At 38.4% G+C, this 19,002-nt stretch overlaps 1 protein-coding gene across 4 annotated transcripts; it reads left to right on the top strand.

Annotated features, from left to right (window-relative positions):
• Positions 1 to 424: 424 nt before the first annotated feature.
• LOC124299498 (fatty acid synthase-like) lies at positions 425 to 18,455 on the top strand. Of its 4 annotated transcripts, XM_046752734.1 has the most exons (18): positions 426 to 510; positions 729 to 760; positions 1,189 to 1,376; positions 1,537 to 1,787; positions 3,596 to 3,827; positions 4,984 to 5,402; positions 6,787 to 7,080; positions 8,598 to 8,808; positions 9,105 to 9,265; positions 9,415 to 9,726; positions 9,845 to 10,619; positions 10,724 to 11,122; positions 12,385 to 14,351; positions 14,435 to 15,260; positions 16,204 to 16,673; positions 17,046 to 17,297; positions 17,594 to 17,848; positions 18,045 to 18,455. In XM_046752734.1, the coding sequence occupies exons 3-18, from the start codon at positions 1,193 to 1,195 to the stop codon at positions 18,174 to 18,176; spliced, it is 7,140 nt and encodes a 2,379-aa protein (XP_046608690.1). In that variant the 5' UTR covers positions 426 to 510; positions 729 to 760; positions 1,189 to 1,192; the 3' UTR covers positions 18,177 to 18,455. The 4 variants fall into 4 exon arrangements, with proteins under 4 accessions (XP_046608689.1, XP_046608695.1, XP_046608690.1 ...); XM_046752733.1 differs by lacking the exon at positions 729 to 760 and having other exon boundaries at positions 425 to 510; XM_046752739.1 differs by lacking the exons at positions 729 to 760; positions 18,045 to 18,455 and having other exon boundaries at positions 425 to 510; positions 17,046 to 17,301; positions 17,594 to 17,762.
• The last annotated feature ends 547 nt before the right edge of the window (positions 18,456 to 19,002 follow it).

Below are 19,002 nucleotides of genomic sequence, written 5' to 3' on the forward strand. Positions count from 1 at the left end.
TTACTTGAATTGTTTCTAATATTCCAAAAATTTACATTGATTTTTTGTTAAGCCTGTAAATATACGATAATCATAGAAATTATTTGGCTAACCGTTGCATAATCGATTCAATATGATCCATTCGTATTTAGATCGTTCATATATTGTATCGACAGCATACTTTGTGCGTAATAAGAAAGTATTGGAAATGTCATAATTTACGATAAGGCCAAGGGTCGATGAATTTTTCTAGCTGATTACTTCATTCTTACGTATGTAGTCGACATTGCGAACTTTGTTTCTATCTTTTGTTTAAGTACGAAGGAAAAGAGAAAACAATAGTACATGGAAAATTGTTATTTAAATGCGTTGTTCCCATGAATTAATGTGGTCCGAGTCATATATCTTGGCGGGGGAAATGCGTGTTATAAAAACACGGGTGTCTTTGCGCTAGATAACGATAGCTTCGAGGTTCTTGAGACACTCTTGACGGTAGTACTTTTCACTATACAGAAGCGGGCTCTTAAAAAGGTTTGTAAATTTATTAAACATGTATAGAAAGCTTTATGCATAATCATATTACAAAGTAAAATTTTCAACTTCAATTTAACCGGTAGCTATATGAATGTACATTTGCGTATGAACATGGTGAACTGAATTTGCTGTACAGGTTTAGTATTTTCGAAAAATTAACGGTCAATAAGTAAAGTTACACATGTTTTAAACATTTTTTGTACATCCTTGAACAGGGTTCAGATCTGTGATTTGTGACAAGAAAATTGTAAGTAAAATTAAGAGTTATCAAGAAAATTATTTTGGATTGGTTCGGAAAGATTCGAAAAATGATATGAAATTCAAATGGAATATAAAGTAATTTCTTTTTTTCATCGTGATTGTAAAATTATTATTCGTGTCATTTGATTTTTTAATACGCCTGTTTGGCACACTTTAAAAATAGTACAGCAAATTCTGAACAATTTGTATCGAATTAAGAAGCAAATTGTGTTCATACTACATGTCTAATAAATTTCAAAAGAAGTTGCGTATTTTAAGAACAAAGATTTTGAAAATTCTGTTATTGTTATCAAATTTACAAAAAATGTACGGCGATTCCACCTTACTTCACAGAGTTTCACACTACTTTCTACTTCTTCTTCACTCTTACGTAGCCGAAATTCTGTTAAATCACAAACATTTTTAACACTACAGCAATATGTCAGAAGAAAGTGGAAACGACGTTTGGAGCAAGCGATTGCCGTTTCCAAAACCGGGTGACGAGATAGTGATTTCTGGCATTGCCGGGAGGTTTCCGGAGTCAGATAATTTAACGCATTTCCGAGAGAACCTGTTCAACAAGGCAGACCTTATCACCGATGACGATCGTCGTTGGAAACTGGGTAAAGCATTATTTGTATGTGATTATGTCAGAAGGTATAACGCAGTACAGCGAAACCAATTTCGAAATCTTCAATACGGTTTATCACATTCAATTCGTATCCAAGCATTATTTTTCGAATTCAATCGAATCCCTCGCCTTAAATTTACTCTTATTTGTAGAAAATCCAGATGTTCCTCAGCGAACTGGAAAGATAAACGATATTAACAAGTTGGATGCACAATTTTTCGGCGTGAACGTCAAGGAAGCTCACACCATGGATCCTATGTCTAGAATGCTGTTGGAACACACTTACGAAGCTATCGTCGACGCTGGAGTTAATCCAGAGCAGCTTCGTCGAACTAATACTGGTGTCTTTGTCGGCGCTTGCTACAATGACTCGACACGCGAGTGGCTGTACTCAACATTGAAGGTCAGAATAATAGAAACTTGTAGTATACTTGATAAAATTGCCTATAACTTGACAGAAAAGCTTACGTGGGTTAAGATGTATGAATTTGCACTCACTCGTCATCAATGCGTATTCATGGCATTTTGAGAGTGCTCTTGAGAAACTATCAAAAACATATTTTTGGATCCCCGGTACTTCCTGTTTCCTAGTTATGGAGAGAATTGGAAAATATTCGTTTCTCAGTAGCCCGTTGTCAACTTACTACAAAAAAAACCGAGTTTATAAGGGACAGGTCAAACTTTCGGAAACAATTATCGTACAATGCTCATTAATTCTCAGGATTTTGAAAAAAGTCAGAAATATTTAAAAGTGCTCTCTCTCTCGATGATATTAGGAGATCAATCTCTGAATTCCAAATGGGATATAGGTTTGATTGAGATCTTTCAACCCGAACTTAGTAGAAGACAACATCGATGCGTCGTGATTCAAGTTGGAAAAGACCTTTTTTCCACGCTTTTTCTCATAAATTTTTAATCAGCGAGTCGCCAAATCATACGAGAATATATAAATATTTTAGTTAACGCTTGATGTAATTGTAACGATGATTCGCGTGGCTATCGATAAGTTTGCTGGTGGTATCGTTGCATAACAATACGCCATTATCGTGAAAAAAATTATAACAGTCAACTAAGTTGATTTTCAGTATACCTTGTAACGTATGTATAAAGTATAATGAAAGAAATTAAATGGGTGACTCTTGAAAGTCTAAAAATATTAATTTTTTCCAGTAACTGGCTAATTTTTAGAGTTTCTTAGAATATCACAATCCTGACTTCAATTTCATCATCAGAGACTCTTAAAACATTGACTCTACGTCTTGTCAAGCTGATAATTATTCCAAATCCTATAAGATTTCGGGATCGGGATTTGACACTTTGAATATTATTATAGTCTTCACATACATAGAATGTGTCACGGTTACATCGCATATAAAAAGGAGACGAAAGTCGAAGTCGGAAGTTCCTGCTGCTTTTCAGCACCAAAATTTTTCTTTTACTTATCATTCGTATGCCGGTACCGCTCCTTCATCGCATCTTGCAACTCGGATATCGTTGCCTCACGGCTTGCACTAAAACGATCTTCAGATTCAAGGTTTGATCGACTTCGATAAAATATTGTCTCAAATACATCTCATTTTCGATATCAGGCCATCTTTTATAAAATAACGTCCCAAATATGTTTGATTTCCGACGTCCAATCGGAAGACGTAAAAAAACATCTTACATACGTCTGAGTTGGAACTCCATCAGAAGTCTAAGATCCGTCGTCTTCGCGGTGTTTATCCCAAAAACAGTATGTTGACTGGGGTCGCTAATTCGCGGATGTTCAGTAGAAGTAGAAATTATGTATCTAGCATTTCCGGAATTTTTGTCACATAACTTGGTTCCGTGACTGATCACTCGTGCTTTAGATATCAACTGTCGTTGATGTTGTTGCAAGTATATCAGGGGTGAGTCTGTTTCTAGTATGAGTTATTGCAATGCCAGGAATGCAAGTGATCGATTCATCAAAATGCGATGGTTTATCACCAGTTTTTATCGGTTATTAAGAGTGCGACCAATTAAACTATGAATTAGTTACCTCTCTCACTTATGCCAATCGATCGAACCAGCAAAGCGTAAGATTAACTTCGGGTTTCAATTATTCATGTCATTGCTTCTCCAAATATATAGAATAAAGCACTGTAGCGGTTGAATGCAGGGTGTATTAAGTATAGTTTATGTGATAATAAGCAATATGCACCGAGAAATACTTTAATAATTCCATAGGTGGACGGATTGGGTTTATTGGGCTGCAGCAAGGCCATGATGGCTAACCGACTCTCTCAATGGTTGGGATGTACAGGACCCAGCTACACTGTGGATACAGCGTGTAGTTCCAGTTTATTCGCTATGGATAGTGCGTACAGGGCAATTAGAACTGGCGAATGTGAAGCAGCCATCGTTGCAGGGGCCAACCTGTCACTCCATCCGAATGTGTCACATCAGTTCTTTCATATTGGTACGAAAAGTTGTGTCCAAAAAATTTAAACAAATAGGCCGTTTCTTCACATGTATAAGCGATTGTAATCTTACGATATTGAAACGAGAAATTCATTCAAAGATAGAAAGACTCGACAAGCCCAATTGAATCGGATTCTGCGAGCACAGGAATTGATCATTTCGTCTCCAAAAATGATCGTCGAGTCTGACATCAATATCGCTTGTTGTTTTAACGAATGTTGTACTGCAATATTTGCTGTCTATTTATTTTATCGGTATTTCATTGATTTTTCGTAAATTCAATTTCGAAAATTGCCTTTACGAGTTTCAATCATTCGAATGGCATCGGTTGCCCAAAATAATATACATCTACAAGTTGAACAATATAATTATTATACGTAACAATCTCGAAAATATTACACAACATATGAGTTTCCTTGCGCTACATTCATTAAGTACCCCATTTTAATCGTAAAACTGCTCAGGTAATGTATACATAATTTTTTGCTGTTAATCAGGCACGCAACAGTTACGTTCCCACTCATTTGATTTGAATCCAATTCAGAACAAGGGATCGGAAATTGCTTGCAGTCGCTTCAAATCGTTAATATCATCGGTAGAAGTCTCTCGAAATCACTGAATATCTCGGGAAATTGAAATCGTTTGAAATCGGTCAAAATCTCATGAAATCCAGCGAAAAAAGTAAATGTTGTGTGACTGATCTGTGAGAAAAAATGGTGAAAACATTATTTGAACAGTTTTTTGGTTCAAATTATGTTGCTAAGATTGTTACGCATGATGAATACATCGTTTCGCGTATAGATGTCTATTCCTTTTGGCTACCGGTGACATTTGAATGACTGATACTAATCAGGTCAACTCTGAGAAGCAAATTTTGGAAGAATAGTGAAAAGACGCCAAACACGGTTAGAATTTCGAATTCATAGATAGAATAATGACCCATAAGATGGAATTAGCGGTCTGAGCTGCATGTTACAGCTCAAGAAAAGACCTCCAAAAGTTTGAATTATCTCTGGAGCTCTGGAGGTTCCATAAATTAAAACTAACAATTAGAAAATTCACACTTTGTCGACACTTCCATTGTGAATATCCAATATTCGCATCTTCCCAGTGATAACACCTCAATTTATATAATGCAAATTTCACCCTATCAGGTGTACTTTCTCCCGACGGACGCTGCAAGTCATTTGACAATGAAGCGAATGGCTACGCCCGAAGTGAAGCTATATGTGTTGTCTATCTCCAGAAATCGAAGGATGCAAAACGTAATTACGCAAATGTCGTATACACCAAAACTAATTGCGATGGTTTCAAAAAAGAGGGCATCACGTATCCGTCGTGCACGATGCAACAAAGATTACTTGAGGAATTTTACGTCGAGTGCAAAATCCCGCCGTCGAGTTTGGCATTCGTAGAAGCACATGGGACCGGAACATCAGTTGGTGACCCTGTGGAGCTCGAAGCTATCGACAAGGTATTCTGCCCAGGTCGAACTACTCCGCTACGAATTGGTTCAATCAAGTCAAATATGGGCCATTCCGAACCAACAAGTGGACTTTGTTCTATAGCCAAGGTATGTCCCACGTGGCACATAAACATAAAGTCGTTAAAAAACCGATCAAAAGGTGACTATTGACCCGTGTTTTGACCTTGAAAAGATATCTTTATATACAAAAAATATCTTTATGTTCCGAAGATTCCTTTGCTGAATTTTGGGCGCGCAAAAACGATGGAGTCGAAAAACTGAGTCATCATTTTCACAACTTTCAGTTTTATGCCATTATGAAATTTTCATAATACAATTCTCCTTTTCTTTGCGGGGCCATTCGAATATCAAGTCACGCCGCTTCGGCCATTTTGGACCCTTCCTGTTCCGTCCCCCACGTCGAAGATCGTTAAGCAGTTTTTGATCCCCTCTTTCGATGTAACGTGATTTACTTCATTCACGCACGTCTCCTCCTCTCTTCGACCGTAGAATAAGAAATTTATTAATAATATGACGTATAATGTTAATTGTTTGACCTAAAAACAAATTAGTATGCATAAAAAGAGCGTAACGTGATGCCGCAAGTTTGTTCTCCTCGCCCTGAGAGCGTGACGTAATATTTGAATAGCCTCCTAACTTACATTGGTTTTCAATTTATTACGAATGTTTTGAGCCATTATGATAAGCTGATGTCATATCGAGAGTGATCAGGTGTGATGATCTGTCAAATATTAACCCTGCAACTCTATTGATCTTCAGGAAAACACCTAATCTTTATTTTTATACACAGAAGTTTGGACTTTGTTCAGAGATTTTTTAAACCTGTCAGGTGAATTGTAAAAAAAATAAAAATGCGTCATTGTTTCTTTGTAAAGAGGGCAAATTTTTCGTGAAAAATATCGATTTCTCCAGTAAATTAACATTCACTGTTTAAAATTCACTGCTTGAAGAAGAATCTGTGAATTTTCAGATTCCATGGAACAAAAATTCATTCCTGTGTTTTCTCTGAAAAAGATAGTGGCTTGATTTCATTGAAATTGAATTTTGTATAGCGGGGTTGAACCGAATTTCTCGTTCGGAGTCATGTCTTCGTTTATAAAATCATTCGTTACTTTTACTAAAAGTAACCGTAAACCTAATAACTATCGTGTCATAATCTGGGATCTTTATTCATGAGATATGGGTGGGGCAAAATGGGGCATCTCCAAAAAATTGAAGGACACGTATTACATTAAATATTTCTAAATCGTTCTACATTTTAATCATGATGAGTCTTATGCTTATGGAAGTGGGTAGCGGAAGCTGGAGCAAAGTGGAGCATTTCAGGAAATAACGTATGATCATGGGCATTCGAATGATATTTCTATATTTCTATAGTAGCAAATTAATCTATAATAGCAAAACAAAACCGTTCTGCTTTCGAAACGAAAAATGTTTTAAAATACTTTACGTTAAAATACTTTAATCATAGGTTCTCATTGCTATGGAGAGTGGATACATTCCGCCAAATTTAAATTATAATCATCCACATGAAGGAGTCGAAGCTTTGAAAACTGGTCGCATCCAAGTTATCACTGAACCAATGCCGTGGGAAGGCGGTTACGTTGGCATAAACTCTTTCGGCTTTGGAGGTAGTAACGCACACGTGCTTCTGAAGTCGAATGTGAAAGAGAAGATCAGAAATGGCTCACCTGATGACGATATGCCCAGACTTGTTGTCGTATCCGGGCGAACAGTGGAAGCTGTGAATACTTTGTTGGACGATGTACGTATTAAATTTTTCCCACAACAACTGCATGAAAAACGCGGGTTTTCGAGCGTGTGAAGCGGGCCGGAAGTTGCGGACTCTTGACCGGGGAAATAGAGAAGGAGAAAAAACTCTTTTATTCCCGACTCAGCCATAATGTCAACTTTTTTGAACTAAAAAGCAGGACGGAGGTAGCATGTTATTCCCTGTTAACGCATTTTCGGAAAATATGAGGTAATATTTCCCGCAAGTCAAAGTTAACGGAAAATATGAGACCATATTTCCGGCAAATTATTTTTTCAGTTTTCTCTCTTTTTCGTTTGCATTGAGCGCCGATAGCTCCCCGACGGGAGGGTGGATTAGTGAAGAATATTCAAAAAGTTGGCAAAACTGGTCATATGTATTTTTATAAACTTTCAATAATATTCTAGCTTTCGAACGATCACACTTACGCACGAATAAAAGAATTATAATGATTTTTAATCCAAAATTTTGAAAGTCATCAACAAATTCGTAACATTTCGATAAATAAAGTTGAAATTTATTAGATTCCTAGAAAATTGATTAAACAAGGATCGACCTGTGAGAATAGATAAATGACACATTCTTTCAATTCAACAACACATCAGATATACGCATTTTTTTCACCCACCCGGTGGAGCCTTTGCCCCTTACACCCTCATCAAGGCCTCCATCCCTGGACTCACACCCGCATACTAATTGCATGCATTTTTTGAGAGTGCATTTTTCCATTATTAATCTATGTTTTCAATTTTACACCCAATATTGCGAAACATATATAGAGTCCTTCATTTCAAGTCAATAATGTGACCAGAGCTGAGTCGGAAATAAAGTCCTGTATGCAACACGGGGACAAAAGTTGAACGTTTCCTTGTTGCATAATGCACTATTTGTCTTGCGTGCTGTTGGCTTACGCGTCTTTTCTTACTTCCGTTTCGTACATAAAATAATCGTTTCTGCGATACGAAACAAAAGAGCATCGTACTACAAAAAAGTGCTCTTTTACGTTTTAGTACTAAAAAGGATTCTTTCTTATACTCTGCTATAAAAAAAAAAAAACATTTAATTAAACACCCTTGTTACATAAAGTATCGTAAGCACCACGAAGGCCAAATCCTTATCGCTCATTTTCGCACTCGCCTATGATTCATATTGATACCTATATAATTTGATATGTGCTTCTCAATGATCCTGATTCATACAGTTGAATATCACTTACAAGACTGTAATTCTTGTCAAAGACTCCTCTAACGAAAATTAGAAATGGCGGGAAGGTTTTCGAGAAAGCGTGAAGATAATCTGAATAAGCCCAATTCTTTTACAATTTCGAAGACACCCCATTTTAACATATCGATCGTAAAAATTACGTAGATTGGCTTTTTTCCCGAACAACATTTATGCGACAGAAAATACGGCATAACGATTCATGTTTCGCACAGTCAGGGTTTATTTATTTTCACGCAATTAGTAAATTTCATCACGCCATTGATTATACAAAAATTAAATGATAACAGCTCGAGAGCAGACCAGTAGATGTGGAATACGTCAGCCTTTTCCATGATTTACACGCTACAGAGATTCCCGGCCATCCATACCGTGGATACACGATACTTCCTTCCCGAGGCGTATCGAGGAAAAACGTGAGAGATGTACAATATTACTCGGGTGCAAAACTGTCGACTACGCTGATTTTCGATGGATTTGGTTCTGAGTGGGTAAAAATTGGTAAGTCTGATGTACTAAACCGTGGAATAAATCCTGGATAATAAGCACGGCTTTGGTCTATCTTTTAGATATTGTATTATACAGAAATTAGATTAAAATTCATCATATTACACTAGTATAGCGTATACCTTACAAGGTGCTTTTCTGTGCTGCTGTCGAAATCCACATATCCTTAAAAGTGGCGAGTTGCATTCACAGAATCGATTTACTTACAATTAGTACGAATGCCTGTATGAACGTTAGTTTATGGTATCGCAACGCACAATAAGACGCGAACTAATTCAATGTTTGATCAGGTCAAAGTCTGTTGCAAGTCCCGGTATTTGCCAAGGCTCTACAGAAGTGCAACAGCGTTCTCAGATCTTACGGCGTGGACATTTTTGATATATTCAACGCCAAAGATCTGAAATCCATCAACAACGTTACAAACTCGCTTGTTGGTACCACTGCAATACAGGTAGAGTGTTTACACGGTAACCTTGAATGTTACAAGATTGGCAAAGACATCGATATTTCTAGTCGAATAATATTGTTTCAATGAAATCGATAAAATAATGCAGATCTAATGAATCCTGGTAATAAATACATATGTTTATTCATTTACAGATTGGTTTAGTCGATGTATTATCATCCTTAGGGATCGCGCCGGATTACGTTATTGGGTATTCAGATGGAATCTTGGGCTGTGCGTACGCCGATGGTTGTTTGACTGCGGAACAGGCAGTTCTGGTGGCACACTTCAAAGGAAATCTACTCACAAAAGGAGGAGAATGGCTCGAATCTTCAGCAAACGATATTTCTAATCATGAAGATTTGACGCCTCTGCCGAAGCCGAATTCTGAAGTCATTAATGACGTTGTTACGGAGAATTCTTCATCTGGCAAGCAAGAGAAATGTCGGAAAAATTTTACAACTAAGGTAAATCATAAGTAACAAGACGATTCAAAGAAGCCCTGAATTGGAATTTGAACATCACATTCTCACTGAAGATAGCATGGCAACAGATATAAGAATTATCAGAAATACTCAATTCCAGGCTTACGTTGAATTTGATGGAAATGAGACCTACACCGGCATTACCAATCACGGTCAAAATATCGTAGCAGCTGGTCCGAAAAAACTAACTTACTTGCGACGAGTTATTCCGAATCCAAAACCGCGTAGCCAGAAGTGGGTGCGAAGCAACAAGTGCGAAAATAGTTCGGATCGGCTTTTCTCGCCTGAGTACTGCTTTGAAAACTTAATGAACCCGGTTAAATTCGAAAATGTATCAAGCCTGATACCGGAAAATGCAATAACGATTCGAATGGGACCGCATAATTGCCTACCAATGAACAGAATCAATATCACTTTGACTCAAGGTGGAACTGAAAACTACCTGGAATTCTTACTTATTGCCATTGGGAAAATGTATGAAATCGGTTTGAATCCACAGATGAGTAAGTTTTACCCCAAGGTTCAATATCCGGTCAGCCGTGAGACTCCTACGATTTCCCCGTTGGTACGTTGGGACCATACCGAGGACTGGTGGGTCACGCGTTGTGATAAGATTGAGAAACTTACAGCTGGAGAGAGAGTCGTTCATATAGACCTCGCTGAAGATGAGTTTGAAGCGATGGCAGGGCATGTTGTCGATGGAAGAAACTTGGTACCTGCAACTGGTTACCTGAAAAGCATTTGGCAAACAGTGGCAATGATGCAAGCACAACGATTTGACGAAACTTCGGTGGTATTCGAAAACGTGAAATTTCACCGGGCTACTACTATTCCAAAAAAGGGTGATCTTACACTCGAACTCACGGTTCACAAGGGTGAGAATCACCGACGTTCCACGTGATTATTCCATGCTAACATAGTGCTATGAATCTTTTGAAATATCAGCGCACGTACTAACTTGAACGGAACTTTTTCTTAGGCTCAGGTAGATTTGAAGTCGTCGAAGGTGGTACTTCTGTGGTCACGGGGTTCGTTCGCACCGTTTTAAACGCCGCTTCAGAACGCACTAGGTCCGAGTTGTTACCGGAAAACAGCGATGAACTCGTCCTGACAACTAGAGATATCTACAAAGAGTTGCGACTTAGGGGATATCAGTATGCGGGATTGTTTCGGGGCTTAAAACAGGCATCGGTCAAAGGAACCAAAGGTCTTATAGCATGGGAAAGGCATTGGGAAGCCTTCATGGATAATATGCTGCAAATAAAAATTCTTGGAATTGACACTCGAGGCTTATTCGTTCCCACCGGTATTCAGAAGCTTGTTATTGATGCAAAGGCGCATTCTGATCAGCTCCGATCAATGCCCGATAAAGAGAAAGGTAAGAATCACAATCCTTATCAAGAATATTAGACTCATTCCACATCTAATCTTTGTATAATTAATCAGGAATTAAGATTGGTGTTTTCAATTTTTCTGTAATTTTTTTTGAACACTATGTGGAAAATGTGAATCTATCTAGAAATTTCGTATTTTCTTACTCTCAACTTCAATATTTTGCTAGTTATACGGAATTTGCAATTATTAAGTGCGCTCAGAAATTGGAAACGTGCTTTTTTTTAAGTGTTCGTATCTTCGGTCGCCTTTATTCTACAAATTTGAACAAGTAATCGTTTTGAAGCTTTTGGACGATACTTCCGAAATATAATCATTGAATTTTCGGGTATTGAGAAATCTTGATTGTTACCAAACAATTATATCTTGTCTTACTAGTGTAGATGTATTTTATTCACTGACTCGAATTTGAAAACGCATTACTATGAAGATCGCCGAAGCTGGATATGAATGAAATAAATTTACAAACTGCTGTCAAATGTCAAAGAATTGGTTGGAATCCGAAGTAGGTATTCATATTCTACCAATCTGGACATTTCCAACTTAGTTTGCTTTTTTTTCCGATATTTATTGAAACATATCTTCAACACTTAAGCACTCGCAAAAGATCATCTTTGTTATTATTTTTGTACAGTTTCGGTAGAAGCGTGGTAACATCACTCTGCAATTTAGGAGAATGGATGTTTTATCGCTTCCACATATTTTACAGTTTATGAGATACATTTAAAAAGGTAATAAGCTATAGAGCTTTACCCGAACATTGAGGTGCATGCAACAAACTTTCATCTCATAAATATCTCAGCGATATAATAACATTTTCACTCACTAAAAAAATTATAAAAGGAAATCAAGGATGTAAAATTGTCGACCTACTGATTTTTATTCTACGCATAAATATTTGGTGACCAAACCGTGACTCTGGAACTCCAATAACTACGTCCTTTTTGTTGATATAACTTGCAAATTCCAAGTAACCACCGAATAAAAATTGTCGGACTTTAACAATCGCCGAATTTTTGTTCATGTAAATTTCGAAATTGAAACTCACTATATTTCGGCTGAAATCGCCCACGGTACTTGAACATGATTGAACAAAATCTCACGACTTGACGAATGGGCGTCGTTGAGATCCAAAGGTGGTCGGATTCAGCGGCAGTCCTCCTTGCTTTATGGTTTTGCTGACACAATCGCATCAGTTAAGCGTCTCCAAAAATTCCTATTAATCGGGTGTTCATATTATCATTGCAGTATTCTCAGTGGAGTTTCACAAAGATATGGACATTATCATCTCAGGAGGAGTAGAAATACGTGGGCTGAAAGCTAGTGCTATTCCCCGAAGAAGACTGCATGGAGATCCGGTTCTTGAGAATTACAAGTTTGTAGCGCATCGCGATAAAGCTGACACGGAACTCCAAGTGGTGACGAACATTGCTACGCAGATAGTGCTTGAGAATCATTCCACTCTGAAAATAAAAACCATAGAATTGTTTGGCGTAGTCGAAAATTTGTTATCTGAATGTTTGATATCTCCTCTGATCCAGAAGGTTTTAAATAATTTACCATTATTACAAGCCGACATAAATGTCATCGCTCCACTCCACGAAATTGCGATTGATGCAGTACCCGACGGTATTACAATCTCGGAACCTAAAAAATTGTCCGCCGAACTAGATGCCCTTCTAGTTGTTACCCATGGACTGCTTTGGCACAAGGATGCCAGAGTGTTGAAAGAGGTCCAAGCGGTCATAAAAGACACAGGTTTTATACTTGCCAGAGAGCCACTGAATGCGAATGTTGATAGTCTTCGAAGTGACGTGAGCGAAAACTTTGATGTCATTCTTGAGAAATCTACGTCAAAAGAATTACTACTTCTTCTACGTAGAAAACAACAACTGTTTCCATTGACTACCGTGGTAAGAGTCAACAACGATGAATTCACATGGATCGAGACTCTGCAAGCTGCTCTGAAGGGGGAGAAAGATAAAGCCGTTCGTCACAGAAACCGAGTACTTCTTGTAAGTGAAGGAGATTACGAAAGTGGACTCATCGGACTGGTTAACTGCTTGCGAAAAGAACCAGGCGGTGAAATTGTGCGAGGACTGTTGATTCAAGATTCGCAAGCTCCGAAGTTCTCTTTAAACGATCCATTCTACTCGCAGCAATTACAACTAGACCTGGCCCTCAATGTTCTACGTTCAGGAAAATTATGGGGATCTTATCGGTTTTTCCCGATGGAACCATTGGTACTTAAACCAGTTTACCATGCTCAGATAAATCAGTATACGCGTGGTGATTTGAGCACACTTAATTGGGTTGAAGGTACAATTCAGCCTGACGAACAGCAGAGAGATATTATCAAGGTACATTATTCATCGTTAAACTTCCGTGATGTTATGCTGGCTACCGGAAAATTAGTGGAAGTGGCCCCAAAAACGAGACAAGAGCATGGAAACTTAATTGGATTTGAATTCTCAGGACGAGATTCAAACGGTCGCGCAGTAATGGGAATGGTCCGGACCGGGGCCTTGTCAAATTTGTGTGTCTGCGACAGGGATCTTCTTTGGGCGGTGCCGGATAGCTGGACGTTGGAGGACGCAGCTACGGTGCCTGTTGTTTATGGAACGGCCTATTACGCGCTCATGTTGAGTGGTAAGATGAAGAAAGGAGACAAAGTGTTGATACACGCCGGAACCGGTGGTGTTGGACAAGCAGCGATAACTTTGGCACTTCACGGAGGCTGCGAAGTTTTTACTACCGTGGGTACACCAGAAAAACGAGAGTTCATCAGAAAACAATTTCCACAAATCGATGACGATCATATCGGAAATTCTCGAGATACGAGTTTCGAGCAACTGATTCTGCGGGAAACTCGTGGACGAGGCGTGGATATCGTGTTGAATTCCTTGGCAGAAGAAAAGTTACAAGCATCTGTTCGTTGTTTAGCAACGGGTGGACGTTTTCTAGAAATTGGTAAATTTGATCTTGCGGCAGACAATCCTATTGGAATGGAAGCTTTTCTGAAGGGCATCAGTTTCCATGGAATTTTCTTGGATACCTTATTTACCGCTTCCTCTATTGAAAAAATGAAACTGGCAGCAATGCTCACTGAGGGAATGAAGGCTGGTGCAATTAAGCCCCTCATTCGTACCGTATTTCCAATAGACCAAGTCGAAGCTGCATTTCGATACATGGCAGCTGGAAAACACATCGGAAAGGTTCGATCCGCGTGTCATACATTTAGAGTGAATGTAGCACACACGAATACATCGCGAACTTACTAAGAAAATCCTTTTTTCAGGTGATTGTAAAATCTAGTAACGATACCAATGTTCACCTTCCTCTTGCACTTCCTCGTTACTACTGTTCAAAAGATGGCAGTTATCTGATTCTTGGTGGCCTTGGTGGCTTTGGTCTTGAGCTAGCAGATTGGCTCGTATTTCGGGGAGCTAGAAAATTAGTTTTCACCTCCCGAAAGGGAATTAGTAGTGGGTATCAACGTATGCGCATTGACATTTGGAAAAGCTACGGAGTCGAAATTCTCGTAGTAGCGGGAGAGGATGCCTCATCACACGAGGGCTGCGAGGCCATTCTGAAAAAAGCGGCAGCGCTTGGTCCAGTATATGCTATTTTCAACCTGGCTGTTGTATTGAGGGACGCCCTCTACGAAGATCAAACCGTAGAATCATTCGAAGAATCCTTCAGAGCCAAGGCTAGGGCTACCAAACAGTTGGATAAGTTATCAAGAACGTTGTGCCCTGAATTGAAGCAATTTGTGATATTCTCGTCAGTGTCTTGTGGCAGAGGTAATGTTGGACAAACCAATTATGGAATGGCCAATTCCATCATGGAAAGAATATGCGAGAGAAGAGCGGCAGAGAACTTGCCTGGTTTAGCCGTTCAGTGGGGGGCGATTGGTGACGTTGGCCTGGTAGCTGACATGAATGAAGAACACAAGGAGCTTGTCATAGGCGGCACCCTACAACAGAGAATTATCTCATGTCTGCAAGTGCTCGACGGTTTCTTACAACAGAACTGTCCAGTCGTATCCAGCATGGTGGTTGCCGACAAAGCTACTCATTGTCATGGAGCTGGAAATATCATCGAGACAGTCCTAAATATAATGGGTATGGAAATACAATTTTAGTCTTATCCGTTTTAGTATTTTGTTTCAAATAGATTCCCCGATGACAGTTTTTTCTTAATGATTTACGCAATGTCCAGCCCTATGTATCTTATCGTAGGTACATGCGTCATGGTAGGTCGTTCATAATTTGGATCGGCAGATATTTCAGTCGGGACGACCTCAAACTTATCACAAACCGTTCAAAAATAATGTGTCTGAAATTTCAACAACATGTCAATGAAAGCCCTTACACTGTCAAGAAAGGGTGTACTCTACGCAGGGTTGATCGTAGATGAGAAAATGGTTTGGGCGGACGAAAATTTTTCTCATCGTAAAATGCAAATTGTTCAACAGAAAATATACACAATCCGCGAGTTAAAATTTTTAAATATAGTTTAGATCAGATAGGTACGAATCTTCAGTATGTGCGCCGGATATATCTGTTTCTTATTTGGTATAACATTTCGAGTATTTCTCTACGCGAAGTATACTTATATAGAAATATATAACAAAAATATGTATGTATATAGGTACCTGTCTTAATTTTGCGGAGGTGAATTAATATTCACATATTACTTCCAGGTGTTTTCACTTAATCATCGATTCATTTATTGTATATTTCTGTGTTTTCGTGGATCTGATGATGCATATCTTTAACAGACGATTTGAATTTCAAAATGAGAAAAACGAAAGTTACTTTTCTTATCTGAAAATCGTCCTTGAATAGGGAAACTCCAAATTTTATTGTTCAAGGGTTTTCATTAACGGCAGAGATTGAAAATTTAAGGACATTAGTTTCGAACAATCCAGTACATCTCTGGGGGGCGTTACGATTGAAATTATTCCAAATCCAAGTTAAAAACTACCCTATTATGCGTATGTGTACGTTACTTTTCTCTTCGTAAACTCGGAAACTTGTCCAAACTGTATCTAATTTTTCGTAGGATTGAAGGACCTCAAAAATATCAGTATGCACACACCATTGTCGGAGCTAGGGATGGATTCTATGACGGCAGTTGAAATTAAACAGACTTTGGAACGTGATTTTGACGTAATCCTAACCACATCCGATATTCGTGTTCTCAATTTCCACAAGCTTCAAAAAATGGCTATGAAAGATAGCATAGAAGACGAAAGACAAACAAGAACGGTGCAGGAAATAGATGAGTTTGCTGGCATCAAGCTGCTTATTCGTAGGTTAGACGTGGACAAGCTCGATAAAAATATTTACGTGCACCTGACAACTGAAACTGAGACTGGAAAAGAAGTCTTTATGCTGCCTGGAATCGAGGGAACGTGTACCGTATTCAAATCGTTGGCTAGTAAACTCAAATCTCCAGCGATTTGTTTCCAGCCTACAGCAGTTCCGACGAGTTTAACGTCGATTCACGAAATGACTGATTATTTTATCCCTGTAAGAAACATTTACGCAAACTTTGATGATTTACAGTCATAACCGAGGGGTCAATTAGCATCAAAACTGTGTACATCACGTCTCCTTATCCTTAATATCTTTCAACATTCTCTTCGAACATTGTCTTGCAACACCTGAAATCTTATTTAGAAATTTTTTAACTTTCTTTGGTATTCGTAAAACCTCCCAGACATCTGAGAAATTTATCTGGAATCCAACAAGATCTCCCCGCATCATCTTTGATCATCTCCACACATCTTAAAGTATTATTGGCCCGTTGAATACTGAAATTCTCTCGTAATTTACCCCACGGTTACAACAGATTGATCGATCTTTTACTCGTGTGTGATATTCATTTTTGCCAATCCACAGCATATTAACTCAAAAAGCAACGAGCGCAGAGAATTTGTATTAGTCGGATACTCCTTTGGAAGTATTTTTGCCGTGGAGCTTGCAAGGCGTTTGGAAAAGCAAGGGTTCACAGGTCGCCTCGTGCTGCTTGATGGTTCACCTTTCTATACAAAAGCACTCGTCGGATCTTTGCTTGAAAAATCTGATGAACAGATGCAATTTTATACCATAGTGGCGATGATGAATAGTGTGGCACCCTTGTCCGTCGCAAAAGTTAGTGAGTTTCCGCATATGAATAATCTCAACCTGGTCACAGTTATCTACGTCATGTAAATTTAATTGAAAAACGTTACTAGCTCGATATTGTTTTGATATTGCACTATCATAGCTGTCTCTCCATTCCCTCAATTTTATGACTTGATCTATTAATTTTGCTCTTTTTATTCTCGTTCCTGTAGTGAATGTTGACTTTGTTAGATGATGTACGTGATAAATTGTTATTTCCGTATTAGGAATATATTTTGTAAGTACGAACTGTCAGCATGCAAGGTGAATTCTTGTTGTTTCAGCTTACCTCAGAATTGCAAAATTGCAGTAGTTGGGATGAGAAATTAACAGTGTTTATGAGAAATTTGCCCGAACCTTTGCAGTCGAATGTCACACCAGATGATCAAAAAATCATTTTCTCATCTATTTATTCTCGACTGAAAGCTCTCAAGAGTTATGAGTGTTCAGAATTACCACCCATAAAATCTTCCATCATCCTAGTGAAACCTAAAATATCCGAGAATTCTGTTTCATCAGAGGACTACGGATTAGGATCGGTGAGTTTTTATCTGTCAACGATTTACTTCCGTGGACGTTGAAGCGACGTCTCGGACCTTTGACATAAGAGAAATTACGTGTATGAAGCAATTTAATTTTCGTACGATTTGAACTGTAAAACGAGTGCTAGTGCATTATCAGCTTGTAACACTGTTTTCAATTAGTTCAGGAACTACAATCACGCCTTTCTTGCAGGTCACTTCGGCTAATGTGAAAATATACTACGCGAATGGCAATCACTTAACAATGCTGGATGATGATATTTGCGCAGCCGCTGTTAACGGAGAACTTGCAGATGATGTGATACGTAATTCAAGCGATGCGTAATAGAAAATATATCATTTGGTCAGCAATTTTACCTGTGGATAAAGTAGCGGGTATACGTACCGAGAAATTCTGCCGTTGAAAACTATGCGTAAAATTTTTACTACGCTAGACGTTTTCAATCGTTTACTCATTGTTAGTGGTGAATTTATATAGTAAATTTGAATTCTTGCAAAAAACACGATGTAGAACGAGGTATGTAGGCATCGAAACATCAATATTGATTATTATTCAACGCTGATCAGCTACTATTCCTGTAATACATACACGATATGAAAATGATATTTATTGAATTTTTTCTCCTGCCCTGCAACGTATATAATATAATATATTATACATGATTAATATAATATCTTTTGCGGCATCGTTGATTGTGGGGACAGCAAATCGAATTTTCGTATTGACATTCATCGATGATACTTCCGAACAACTTGCATCCGCTGCTCAAAAGCCACAAAAAATAATTAATAGCTTAGAGGGTCCGTCGTGTCCTGGGTTACCCTGTAAATTAATGCGATAAAAAATATTTCCAACGTAACATATACAGGGTGTTTTCGAATAAACACCGCAATATGTTGGGCTGCCTACCACCGAGGGAAACAAAAATCGGTAAAACAGATCTACCCAGTCATAATCACTTTAGTCAAGTCAAGTCAAGTCACTTTACTCATTTTTAAGGACTTGAAACGTTCTACCTACCGATAACTGGTACAGGTATTTGTTTGCAACAGTGGTAGACAAACCAAGATACGGCCATGCTTACTGGGAAACATCCAGTATGCTCATTTTCGAAAATGCGTACCGTGTTACATTCAACAGGATGATTTCG

Source organism: Neodiprion virginianus, chromosome 3 (assembly GCF_021901495.1).
Source record: "Neodiprion virginianus isolate iyNeoVirg1 chromosome 3, iyNeoVirg1.1, whole genome shotgun sequence".
Lineage (NCBI taxonomy): Eukaryota > Metazoa > Arthropoda > Insecta > Hymenoptera > Diprionidae > Neodiprion > Neodiprion virginianus.

Bases quoted from the DNA above. Each gene is read 5' to 3' on its own strand.
- LOC124299498 (XM_046752733.1), top strand. From the start codon at position 1,193: ATGTCAGAAGAAAGTGGAAACGACGTTTGGAGCAAGCGATTGCCGTTT. The intron at 1,788-3,595 runs GTCAGAATAATA...ATAATTCCATAG, and splicing joins GGCTGTACTCAACATTGAAG to GTGGACGGATTGGGTTTATT. The intron at 14,352-14,434 runs GTTCGATCCGCG...TCCTTTTTTCAG, and splicing joins CTGGAAAACACATCGGAAAG to GTGATTGTAAAATCTAGTAA.